Raw genomic sequence first — 12,914 nt, 5'->3', positions numbered from 1 at the left:
GTGTCAGTGAACAGGACAGATGTACCAAATTATTATGTTGGCCTTATTTTTTTTTTTTTTCTTGGAAACTAGAAGAAATTATAAGCTGAACAGAGGTTCAAATGATAGCCAAACAAAGGTTCACTGAACTTCATCAGTAACTATCAAACTTTTATTCTGGAATCAAATGTATTGCTTTTCAGCTGTTTTGTTGGGTTTTTTTTCCAAAAAGACAAGAAAACTTAAAAGTATTTTCCGGCTATATTAAGAGTACAGTAATATAATCTTTGATAATAATTAAGCATTTAAAATATTAAGTTTTGTTTCTTTTCAGGAATATCTGGCATGATTGCAGAGCAATATGCAGACGAGTAAGAACTACACCAAACTGGAAAAAGTGTGTAATGCAGCATGACAATAGGAACAGTATATGTTACGGAGCGGCTTAAAGTATTACGTTAACATTGTAACATCACATTTTGGCACAACTTTAAACAGATTTTGTACGAAAGCCAAGAACAGGAAAAAAAAATTCAGAATTCAAGAAGAGAGTAATTTTAATAATAGTAAGGCCTTACTTAACATGAAAGACAGAATTGCTTTCAAATTTGGACTTTACTTTGAAATCCCTTTGTGCCCGTGTCAGAAGCAATGGGGTTTGATGTATTCTAGCACTGCCTTTGGCAGGGGAGGAGATGAGCTGGTCTCGGCCCAGGTGAGAGCGGGCGGTGAGTGCTGTGGCGGAGACATCTCTCCGTGCCCAGGGAGCAGCGCCGGACGGGACCCAGGAGCTCCGGCCGCGGGAGCCGCTCCGCTCCGCCCCGGCCCGTCCGCGGGCCCGCCCCGGCCCGGCCCTTCCCCAGCTCCGCCCCGGCCCGTCCGCGGGCCCGCCCCGGCCCCGCCCTTCCCCAGCTCCGCCCCGGCCCCGAGCAGGCTCGGCCCTCCGGGAAGGTGGCGGCCGCGGAGCCAATGGGCGGCCGTGACATGGCGGGAGCCGCGGGAGGGGCGGGCCCGCCCAGGGCAGAGGTGGCTCATCCCGCTGCCCATCCCGCATCTCCCGGTCGCGGCCCCCGCAGCCATGGAGCCCTCGCAGGTTGCCATCATCGGCAGGTAAAGCCTCTCGTCCCCCGCGGGCGGGTGCAGCGCCCCGGGAAGGAGGTGCCAGCCCGGCCCGGCCCGGCGCCTGTGGGATGGATGCCCGCGGCGTGCGAAGGGGCTTGGGGGCCGTCTCCCGGCTCGGCCCGGCCTGCGGGGAGGGGGTTTGGGGACTCCGTGGCGGGTACGGCCCTGCCTCAGCTGTCCCCACTGCTGCAGCCGTCGGGTGTGTCAGCGAGGTGGTGGGTTTTGCCCAGCTGCGGGGGCTTGCTGCTGCTGGATGTCGGGAACGGAGGGGGATGCACCTGCTTGGCTCCTTAGAGTGCCTCTGCTTAAGCCCTTGGTAGCTCAGTGCTACTTTAAAACAAACAGCAGACAAACATCTTTACCGAAGTAAGTCACCCTTTAGGTCTGAAAGACTGCCGCCCCTCTGCATTGCAATGCCTTGTGTGTGTGTAAGTGCGAGAGGAGTGGAGAAATCCAAGCACAGCTTTAACATCCTCTTTGTCAACTATGTCAAGAAGCTCCTAAATTAGTCTTAGACATTCCTGAAGTAATTTTTACTTGCCACAAAGGTCAGCAGTATTTCTGGCTTGTGTTTTCATTCTGGCATTGTTTCATCCTCTCATTGAGCTGAACCTGAAGTTGTTTACTTGAACAAGAGTGTGGAGGGGAGAGAAAATACGTGCCACACAGTAACAGCCCCCTCTGCGCCACTGTACCTTGGTGCTACAAGTGTGTGCTGCAGCAAACTTTATTAGTGAGACTACTTGCAGCTTCAGAATGGGAATTTCGGTGCTGCTCGGTGACACTGACCAAGCTGGCTCCTACTGTTGGCACTCACGGAAGTTTTATTCACCATAGGTGTGTGTGAAGGGTTGGGAGAGTTGGGCTCTTGTCTGCTGTGGCTCCTATGGCACTAAACCTAGTTTTGGTAGGACCTGCAGAAGTTGTGTGAGCAGATAGATACTTTATCTATACTGGGCCCAAAAGGACAGTGCTTAAAGTGTCAAAAAGCACTGTCTTGGGATCACATCTGCTAACATCAGGTGGTAATGATGCTGTTGTATACAATGGAGTAACAGTGCAGATCTGATACCTATCACTGACTTACTTTGTGTGCTCTGTGGTTCAAAAGAAAAAAACCCACAATCCTAAAAACCTGTATTAAAGTGAAAGAAATTTTTTTTTGTGTTTTAAGAAAATTTAATTTTAAAGTGCAATTTAGAGAGATAATGCCAGTTTATAAAGATACTGGTAACTCAGATATGCTTGTGTCAGGTTAAGGTTTAAGCATTATTCAAATGCTTTTATTTTTTAAATACTTGTTAGTTGGGAGGCTACAATAGCTAACAAACCTTGGCCATGCCTATTCTGCAAGTTTGTTCTGTTCCTTGCCTCAGAATTGATGAAGTCTGGGCTTACTACAGAGAAGCTGTGTATTTTTACTTTTAAATGGTAGGTTTTGAGACCTTACTGTCTGCTTAACAGCACTAAATACAAAGCTTCACTTCTTTTTTTTGTCCCAGTTATTTCCACTGATTCCTGCTATTTCCTGAAACTTCCTGTTTTGATCCTTTAAAAAAACATATAGTTAAACCAAAGGCGGAACATGTTCCGGTTTTTTCTTCCTTCTTTTCTCATCTGCCCTATTACTTTATCTCTGACTTTTGCTCTCCTTTTAATCTTTTATTGATGCCTTAATGGCCTTGAATTTTTCAATTGCCAGAGATCACTAAAGTTTAATGCTGCAAATACAGTGATCTTGGAAGTGATAGGAAATGCATGTGATTATTAAAATCCCAGCTGTAACAGTCATGGATATGGATGTCTCTGTTACAGATTTTTTTTTTTCCTAATTTTTTTGTGATTTCAAGTTATGTAAGCTTGTGACACTGTGCCTTGGTGCTTCCATTTGAAAAGGCTGCTGCCTGCTACACATATAACAAAATTAAAACCTGCATAGCTTTAAAAGATGTAATAAGATTGTCAGTTACTACAGATTTCTTCTATGTATTGCTCAGTAATATGATTTCATCAAACGATGTAGGCAGGCTGTTCCTGTGTGTATCCAGCATGATAAAGTGCTTCATCTAAAAATAAAAGTAGTGCTAGAGGTGGCTAGATGGAAAAATAATATCAAACCCATGCTCAGTTGAGAGTTTTTTCCCTGTTCATGTGCTTGTGGTACTTTCTGAATTGCTGAGGACACTGTGACTTCAGTAGCTGGGCCTTGGGTTTTCTGATCATCTCTGAAGCAGGATCCTGCACCCTTGGACCAGTGGACTGCTGCCTGTCTTCAGACTATGAACTGAACAAATAAATTTTTTTTTTTTTTTAATCTCTTTAGTATGAATCCATTAACCAACTCCAGGTTAAGATTGTGGCTGACAAAACTGTTGGTGATTGAGTGCAGTGTCCCAAAGTAGTGGTTCCTCCTATTTTAATCCTGCTCTCCTTTTTCTGTTTTGTTTTGGGTTTTTTCTTCCCCATTATTTTCCTTCCAGCTTTCAGAGAAGTTGCTATACACAGCCAGCAAAAGGTATTTCTGCTAGAGAGATTTGCTTCTCATCAATTTGTAAATGATCTTTTTTATCAAATATCGAAGAGTCCAAGCTCTGTTTTCATTTTTGCGATGCTTTCAAGACCTCCTTCCCCCTATTAAATGCTGGTTTATTAGTTGGCTGATATTTATTTCTTTTTTTTTTCAGTGGACTCATTGGTTGCAGCTGGGCCATGGTGTTTGCTGCTGGAGGCTTCAAAGTGAAACTTTATGATATTGCGCAACAGCAGCTAACAAGTGCACTGGAAAATATTCGGTAGGTCACCTGACTTGAAATAACTGGGGTTGGAATGAAACTGTGGGTTTTTTGTAATTATGAACGAATAGCCATATCTTGTTATTTCAGGGAGCACAGATTTTAGGCTTTGAAGAAGGCTTTAAATTAGAAGTACAGGTCCTGTTAAGGTCAGAAGGACTGTGCTTCCAAGTGTCACTGACACTTCTGAAGAGAAATTTAATTTTTAAGTTATTCAAGAGCTTAAGTTTAAATTCAATTTTTTAAAATAATACTTACCACCAATAGGTTATTTATAGGCTAGCTTTAAAATATATGAACATAAGACTTTTTACGCAGAGAGGCAACAAAGACTTTCAAAATGGAGGTGGGTTAAGGTGGATTGCTGAGAAGGCCTGCTACAATGATTAGTATTTTATAACTAGTTTTTAAACTTTAAAACTGATATTTTTGAGTCCTAGAACAGGTTGCTAGTGTCATTTGATCAGCTATAGTTGAAGTGGAGAGCATCTTTAGGAGTGCCGGTTTGAGGGTGTGAATGTAAGATCACTCTCACTGGTTGAGGCCAGCAGGCCTCCAGCCCTCTTCTGTTGCCCTGCTGTGGCTAAAGCCTCGTGCTTTTCACACTACAAGAGTTACAAGTTCAAGTCCTGGCTGCTCTCCTCCCCCAGCCTTCAATGCCAACAAGTTAATTATCTATTCAGTCACTCTTAACTACATTTGTTCCGAGTATTTCTCTAACCTTCCCTTGAGCTGATACAAATCCTTCTGCAGCCTCCTTGCCAAAGGACTTTGTGTTCTGCAGGTTTACTGCTTGCTGCGTGAAGAGGCATTCCCTTGTGTTTGTTTAGAACCTGGCTCCTAAGTTGCTTTGATTGACCCCTGGTTCTTCTGTTAGAAGGAAGATGTCTAACTGGTCCTATGCACCCTCTTCTTACTGGGCCTGGAAATACAGCTTTTATCTGCCTGTGAGAGAGGGTGAAAGTGCATTTATAAAGTGGTTCTGTACACAACCTTATGTTGCTGTATCGGCATTTAATGCTGAACTTCAGATGACTTCACAATTAGCATCAACCTAAATGCATCAGCTCTTCCTTCATGATGCCTTGGAGTGACATATGTCAGCTTGTGTGTCAGCTGTGTGGGGTGTAAGGTTGTGGTTGTTTCAGGTTGCACCTGAAAAAAGGTTGTGGTGTGTTGCATCCTAATTGCTTTCTGTAACAAGGCTTAAAGCAAATAGGAATGACTTCAGGAACCCCTTGTAGGTCATGTCAGTTGTCAAAGTTCAGAAGTTAAACAGTATGTGATGTCTAGTGAGATTTGCTGAAAAAGCCTTGATAGCAAAAGAATGGGAAAATCTGTTTTTTGGGGGTTTTTTTGTTTTTTTAAATTTTTTTTCCCCTTTCCAGGTGGGTGTTAGACCAAACATCTGAATTGCATCACCTAGATGACACAAACTTTTGGTTTTTTTCAGAGTTGCTGTCATAGTGGTAGCCACGATGAGATTCTGGATTATTAGGTGGCAGTTTTGTAGTGTTCATTACTAAAGCCAGCACTTGCCCCACATTTTTTCTTTTTCTGATAGCAAGATGAGGATTTTAGCCTTCCAGGGTTTTCAGCTTGAAAACATGAAGCATAGAATGTCATTTGTAATAGGATAGAGTGCCATTTGATTGGGTCTGTACTGTCCTATGCCTGCATGTGTTCTCCTATAGGAGTGCACAGAATCACCGAATGGGTAATGTTGGAAGGGAACACTGGAGGTCATCTAGTCCAACCTCCCTGCTCAAGCAGGGTTTCCTAGAGCTCATTATATCCAGACAGCTTTTGAATAGCTCCAGGAAAGAGACCTTACAACCTTTCTGGACAAGCTGTTCCAGTGTTTAGTTAACTTCACAGTAAAGAAGTTCTTCCTCGTGTTCAGGTGGAACTTTCTGTGTTCCAGTTTCTGCCTGTTGCCTCTTGTCCTATTGCTTGGGACCACTGAGAAGAGCCTGGATCCATTTCTTGACACTTTCAGATACTTACAGACATTATTGAGGTCCCCTGTGTTGTCTCTTTTGAGGCTGAACAGGCCCAATTCCATCAGCCTTTCCTTGTAAGAGAGATGCTCCAGTACCTTAATAATCTTCGTAGCCCTCTGCTGGACCCCCTCCAGGAACTCTGTGTCTTTCTTGTACTGAGGAGCCCAGCACTGGACACAGCATTCCAGATGTGCCTCACCCACCGGGGCAGAGTAGAGGAGCAGGATCTCCTCCCTCGACCTGCTGGCAATGCTCTTCCTAATGCATCCCACTGGCCTTCTTGGCCACAAGGACACACTGCTGGCTCATGGACAGCTTGTTGTCCGCCAGGACCCCCAGGTCTTTCTCCACAGAGCTGCTTTCCAGCAGGTCAGCCCCCAGCCTGTGCTGGTGCCTGGGGTTATTCCTCCCCAGGTGCAGGACACTGCAGCGGCCCTTGTTGAATTTCAGAGAGTTCCTCTCTGCCCATCTCTCCAACCTGTCAAGGTCATTCTGAAGGGCTGCACAGGCCTCTCTCTGCACAGCCACTCCTCCCAGCTTTGTGTCATCGGTGAACTTGCTGAGGAGGCATCTGCCCCTTCATCCAAGTCATTGATAAGTTCAAGGCAAGTTCAGTTGAGTTCAAGGCAGGTTTTGCCTTTTACATAAGATGTTCTTAACTTATAATTAACTTGTGTATTTTGGCTGTTGTAGCACTCTAGTTAAAAAGCCTAGTTCCAGGAAAACGTCGTTTTTGTGACAAGAACATGAGCTACGCAGTTTCTTCAACCACTGTTGATAAATTTTGAAATAATAAGAATTAGAAAAACGGGTAGTATCCTATTCCTGAAAGTAGTCCTGAAACCTGGGATGCAGAAATGTTTTAGTGCATGCTGCTTTGCCAAAAATAAGTTTGTAATTCTTGTAGTATGTAAACTTTTTCAAGTAGTTACTGTGGTATTGTTCTAAACATAATTATGCTGCTGATAAAGATTGATTAATTAGTAGGCTTGCTGGCTTAGTCTTCCAGTCTGTCTTATATATTGCTGTGTTGTGTTGGTACTGTATATATATCAAGGGCAAAATGCAGCTTGGCTTAGGTCTTCCTTGATAGTTTTATATATCTCCTTTGAGGGGAGAACTTCTAACTAGATGATTCTTTACAGAACATAGTTTGATATTGAGTGCCTGATGCTGGCACATCAAGCTTGTGCTAAATCATACGTTTGATTGTACCTTTTGATTTTATCTCTGCCCACCCACCAGCCCCAAAAGTGCAATTAACTAGCTTGGCAAAACTGTTTCATTTGCAGAACTAACTAGAGAAAGTATTGATAGGCTTTGGAAGGGGTTAGATTCTGTCTTTACAAAGGTTCTGTCTGACTGTTCCGGAGTTGAAAACACCTCCAAAAGGAAATGTTGTCTTTTCACCTCATTCCTGCATGGTAGCGAGTCCCCTGGGCGGCTAGGGGGATTTCAGTAAGAGTGATTTGTGTAATTACTAAAGCTGTGTTTTGAGAACAGGTATGGTGCTCACATTTGCCTGGTACGCAGAGTAACAGGTTGTCCAAGGAGTCAGTGTTATTTCCTTTCCTGAAAGCTTTCAAGCTTGGCAAAAACCTACTTGGTCTGTTCTGTCTCAGGCTAAATATGTGGGACTGGTGTTGCTTTGGTTTGTTGCTTTCCCCATGCCGACTACCCTCTCATTTATCAGACAGCATTAGTGGTAGTGCTATGACTGGTGAATGGTTCTCGTCTTTGGGCAACAGTGGCTGGCTGAACCTGTGAAGAACAGGATTGGTGTTTTCTTCCTTCCCTTTTTGTTAGTGTGGGCAATATGGTTGTGATTAAGTGGTCTTAATTCTAGTAAGTATTTTCTTGTTGCAACAGTGTGTGCTGAATACGACAACTGCCCAGTAGTAGCTGTGGATAAAGGTGAGGCAAGTGGGGTGTGAACAAGGTGAGTTTTTAGCATTGCCTTCAGGGTCCTTCTGTAAAGACTCTTAGAGTAGAATTTGTAACCACAAGCATTCCAGGCATTTTATGTGATTGGGAGTGTTCCCATAGATTGGATGCCTTATCCTGAAGCAAATACTAGCCCAATTCCCAGAATAGCATTGACATGGGCAGACATGTACAACAGTAAAACTCTGGAGGTAAATGAAGCTCAAAAAGGAAGTAGTATTTCCTTAAGGATGTGAATTCTTCATTCTTCAAAGACCTTACAGGTATTGAGTGAAGCTCTCTGAGCTGCACAAACAATACAGCTGCAGAGTGAAGCCCTGTGTGCTATGAACATGGCTGCAATGACCCCCTCAGACTGGGGTCATCGGAGGGATGATCCCCTAAAAATTTAGGCTGCCTTCATTAAAAAATCATCCAGTAGAGGTCAGTGGTGCACTGCTGTGTGTACAAACCTTTGTGCCTTAATATGTGATAAGTATCAGGGAACATTGGTTTCCCATAGTTCTGTAGCAATGTAATACCCCAGGGGAACATAAGGATGGTTTAGTGTGTGAAAGACTTAAAATTTATTTGTGGAACAAAACAATCAGAATGTCAATAAGTAGATTGGCAAAGGGTGTGAAAGATGAAAATTTTCCAGGAGGGAATGCCAAAATTGAAGTAATGCACATAATTCCTACTCCATGCTTCAACTGATTTAAATACATGGCTAACATGAAGATTGGTTATGATAACAGGAACATTTTTTGTTAGGAGTAAAAAAAATCAATCCAGCCTCAAGTTCCAAAGATGAAGATGATAGTTTTGAAGGTTAACTAAGAAATGGTATTCTCAGTGCACAGTGTATTCTTAATGGTTTATGACAGAAAAGCAGAAATGCAGAATGGTTATCACTGACAGAGGAGGAAAGATATAAAACAGGAGATGGGTGCTGCAAGCTTCTGTGAGAGCTTGGGGAAGAAAAATAGAAGCTAGATCTCTTAGTCTGACTCTAGCTCTTTTGAATCCCTCAGTCACCAGTCATGTACTGTCGTTTTGGGGAACCTGGGAGGATGAGACAAATGTAGTATTGCAATGAGAGTGAACAAAGAATGAAGGAAGTAATTCTGATATGATCTCTTCAAATGTAACTTTTTTTGTGTGTGTTTTTAGTTTGGTTTGGGGTTTTTTTAAGCAATATATGTAGCATGCGAGCAGGAGTATGCTGGATTTGGGCAAGAGCACCTGGGAAATGAACTTCTAATGAATGGATTGTTAAGACCTTTTGAATTACTTATCTTGCCTCACAGGGTGTGAGGGAGCCAGAAGTTTGGATATGCTATCTTAGGGCACCTGTTCCTTTACAGATGAAACACTGGCACCTTTAGTGCTAGAAACCTTAAGTGTTGAATAAAGTTTCTGCCCAGCATGCTGTGGTATATATTCCCTCTGAGCTTGGGAAAGGGAGCTGAAGATTTCTGTTTCCTATTGATTGCCATAGATTGCTTAAGAAGTAGAAATCTGTGCTTTTCACCCATCCATTTGCTGTGTCATTAGTTAAGTTGATAGGAAGAATAAAGGATTTTTTTTTCCTGCTGCTGCTCATTAGCTCAATTTCCTCATGTCTTCATGAGGATGAACAGCTTTTGCTGACTAATAACCAAAGGCTCAGAGGAGTTCTGGCTTGATGAAACTGATGAAAACTGAACAGATTTAACCATGATAAGGACTACATCAAAGAGCTTCAGGTTGATTGTGATCAGACAGTTTAATCCCACCTAATTTCTGTGGCCATTGTTCCTCTAAGTCGCTTATAATGGTTTTGAAAAATGGCTTGCTTATTCTGGATGTTCGAGGGCTTCAACCTATAGAGACCTTTTCTGAGAAAATGGCATGTCCAGTCCCAGCCGTGGTGTGTACTTGAGCATTCATTTCAAGTTTAGTAACTACTTGAATTTTTTGACACTTGGTCTGTAGGCATTAAAAAAGCCCCAAAATGTAGTGGCATGGGGTTTTTAGGAAGGAGTCTTGGCTATATCACATGTGTTTATTTATCTCTATACTGGTAAAAATCTGTTTCTACAGCGAGGCTGTGTAACAAAAAAGCTGTTCGTAAAATTAGATGAAGTATATTAAAGGCACCTTGCTTCCCATTAAATATGAGCAGGAAAAAACTCTTGCTGATTGTGCACCAGTTAAAACAAGTTTGAAGTGGTGACAGTCTTGCATCTAGGAGTAGATCTTAGATGTCTGCTTGAAGAGAAGAAAAACCTCTGATAAGATGGGGGAGGAAGGAGAAATGACTGAAATTAACCTTTGTGTTTTTGAATATAGATGTGTGCAGTGGCACGGCAAATATTATAGTACATGGTTTGTAAATAGGGTTTTTCAAATAATTGATAGTGGCTTAACAGTGATAAAGTGTTTAAATGTGTCTATGTTGTTTCTGTCAGCAAACAAATGAAAGAGACGGAGAAGTCGGGATTCCTGAAAGGAGCTTTGAGTGCGGAGCAGCAGTTGGCTCTCATTAGCGTTTGTACAGACCTGAAGGCAGCAGTAGAGGGTGCTACTTTCATTCAGGTAAGCAAAGATTTGCCAGCTCCAACTCCTAGCAAACAGTTCAGAAAGATGATCAAAAGCTGAGCCATGCAATAGGTGGGCACTGGAGAGTTCAACATCCTGACCTCATAAAGATACAGTCGTGCTTGTTAAAGTTCTTTCTAGCCTGGTATCCTGATGTGGGAGATCATGCCTCTGTGCAGAATTTCCTACACTGGATTCCTTGCATATTCTGAGTTATGGGGGGAGAGGCTGGCAGCTACGCTGAGAGGGAATTGCTGACCTCCATGTATAATAACAACTGTACCTGTTAGAAAGATGAATGTGAGGTGAAGGTGGGCAGGAGATTCTTTGGGGACAGATTATCTCTTAGGGAGCACCACACATTCTAGAGCTGGGTCTAAAATGTGTTTTTTCCTTTCCAGGTACCCAGTGAAGGCAGGGAGTATGACATATGGGTTGACTATTCTGACTGTGAGGGAGTGCTGTAGCGAAACACAGCTATCCTGGAGTATTAGAGTATTAAAACCAGGGTTGATACATAGGTTTGGAATCTGTGCTGCTAAGTAAAATTTGAATGGGGAACAAGCTAAACTACTAGACCTGATAGTTTGTGGGTGCTTAATTATTAATATGCTCACTGGATTGGATGTAGTGCAGAGAATAGGCTAATCTGGGACCATTTCTGGGATAAAGTATGGATGAATTTTCATTAGGATTGGCATCTTCTACCCTATGTGGCTCCCCAGTATTATTCCAGTGTTGTACCATTAGCTGTCTCTACATGTATTTGTGTTGCACTCAAGAGTTTACAACTTACACTGCATCAGGCTGTAAATTTCCACAGTCTGATTAGCTGCAGCGCAACCCTAATAACAAATCAAACTGAAAGAGGACAGACTTTCAGACCTTTTATTCCTCCCAATTTGGTGAAGTGAGGAGGAGAGAATGGGAGGCAGGGCAAAGCCTCACACAGAAGTCAAGGTGTGAATGTACTCTAGATTTTTACAGTGGTACACTCTTTTGTGTTCACTTCCTTTTCTTCATGGCATGAAACTATACATTGTCACCCCCAGTATCTTACTCTTTCATCGCTAATGAGCTCAGAACTTGTTAGTTCATAGTATTGTGTTCATGCATGTATTGCCTGCTTCTGCTGAGTTTAATTTGCAAATTTATTGTCTAGTCACTCAGTCTTGTAAAGTCCTTCTGCAAATGTTTGTGGTTATAATAATGATGGCCAACTTAAATTTCATGAGCTAACTTTCAGGTCATTTATGAATGGATGTAACAAAGGGCACAGCTATCTGTGAAACAGCACTGGCCAGCCTATTCCAGTGAGTAAGAACTGACCGTTCTTCCTACCTTCTTCTTCTGAAAGCTGCTGCCTTGTTTCCAGTATTCTCATAGTTCTGCTTGTTTCCTTTGCTCTTTCAAGCACTTCTTAGTACCTGGTATGTCTATATAGCGTCTTTACTTTCTCCGTATGCTACTGGTAAGGATCTGATCATTCTTAGTGCCAGCTTTGTATCTCTTTAGCATTCTGACTTCTATTTTACCATCTTCTTTTGAACATAGCTGTGATGGAATTCTTGGGTCTTGTTGCTCTGGCAGGCATTTCAAGTTTTGGTATGCTATTGGTCCTGTTAGAGAGGGTCTTTGGCAAAATCTTAAGATTTTTGAGCAAGGTCTTGCATGCCATGTCAGATTAAATTGAGGGCTGCATCCTTCCCCACCACTATCAGTTCATCTATGAAATGGGCATTGGGCAAATGTTGCAAAATCAAAGTAATTTTATGTTGGAAGGAACCTGTGGAAGTCATCTGGCCCAACCCATTGCAGAACCAACTTGCATCAACTTGCGCAGAATTCTTGCAGCTGAGTTTTGGATAAACACTTCTGGTCTCTTTGGGTAACTTGTTACAATGTTTGATTACTGTAATTGTGCAACTTTTCCCTAATATCTAATTGAAGTCTCTTCTTGCAACTTCAGTCTCTTGCCTTCTGTCCTATCAGCCTGCACCTCAGAGAATCAGTGTGTTCCTTTCAGGTAGCTGAAGGCAGCAGTGTTGTGTTGGTAGTCTCCAAACAACAACAAGGTACCTGGGATAACTCCAGCTTTCTGCTGCTATTTTATGTTCCCTTAGCCCTTCTGATGTCTCTAAACATGTAGTTGTTTAGTATATAAATAAAAATAAATGAAATGGCTGCAGTATGCCCATGGATAACAAGTCAAATGTGTGAAACATGGTTGGCACTGTTTGTATCAACTCTCCAAACTATACCATTAAAGTTTGGTTTGATTCAAACTGTTAACAAATGCATAGTGGAAGTGGGCAGGCAACTTATTTGAAATAGACTTTAATTTTCTCTTGAAAGAAGGGTGGTGGAATAGAATGGAACAATCTTAATTCTAGGCTCACAGCCTTATTTCAGCAGTGAGCAGACTACATTATGGCTGAACCATATTAAATTTAAGAAACGCTGCTTTAGGACAGCTTTGAACCTGGAAGGACAAAATGTACTAATTGTAACT

General features: G+C 42.4%; 1 protein-coding gene across 2 annotated transcripts in view; it reads left to right on the top strand.

Moving 5' to 3' along the window:
• The first annotated feature begins 963 nt into the window (after window positions 1–963).
• CRYL1 (crystallin lambda 1) overlaps window positions 964–12,914 on the top strand; it is a 57,518-nt gene continuing 45,567 nt past the window's right edge. Inside the window, exons 1-3 of one of the 2 annotated variants that reach the window (XM_048294815.1) lie at window positions 964–1,089; window positions 3,786–3,893; window positions 10,273–10,399. In XM_048294815.1, coding sequence (XP_048150772.1) covers window positions 1,058–1,089; window positions 3,786–3,893; window positions 10,273–10,399 — 267 coding nt within the window. In that variant the 5' untranslated portion in view covers window positions 964–1,057. The remainder of the gene's footprint in view (window positions 1,090–3,785; window positions 3,894–10,272; window positions 10,400–12,914) is intronic. The other variant, XM_048294814.1, reaches the window with a different exon arrangement.

This window comes from Corvus hawaiiensis, chromosome 2 (genome assembly GCF_020740725.1).
Source record: "Corvus hawaiiensis isolate bCorHaw1 chromosome 2, bCorHaw1.pri.cur, whole genome shotgun sequence".
In the NCBI taxonomy this organism is placed as follows: domain Eukaryota; kingdom Metazoa; phylum Chordata; class Aves; order Passeriformes; family Corvidae; genus Corvus; species Corvus hawaiiensis.
This window is presented reverse-complemented; position numbering and strand designations above follow the sequence as displayed.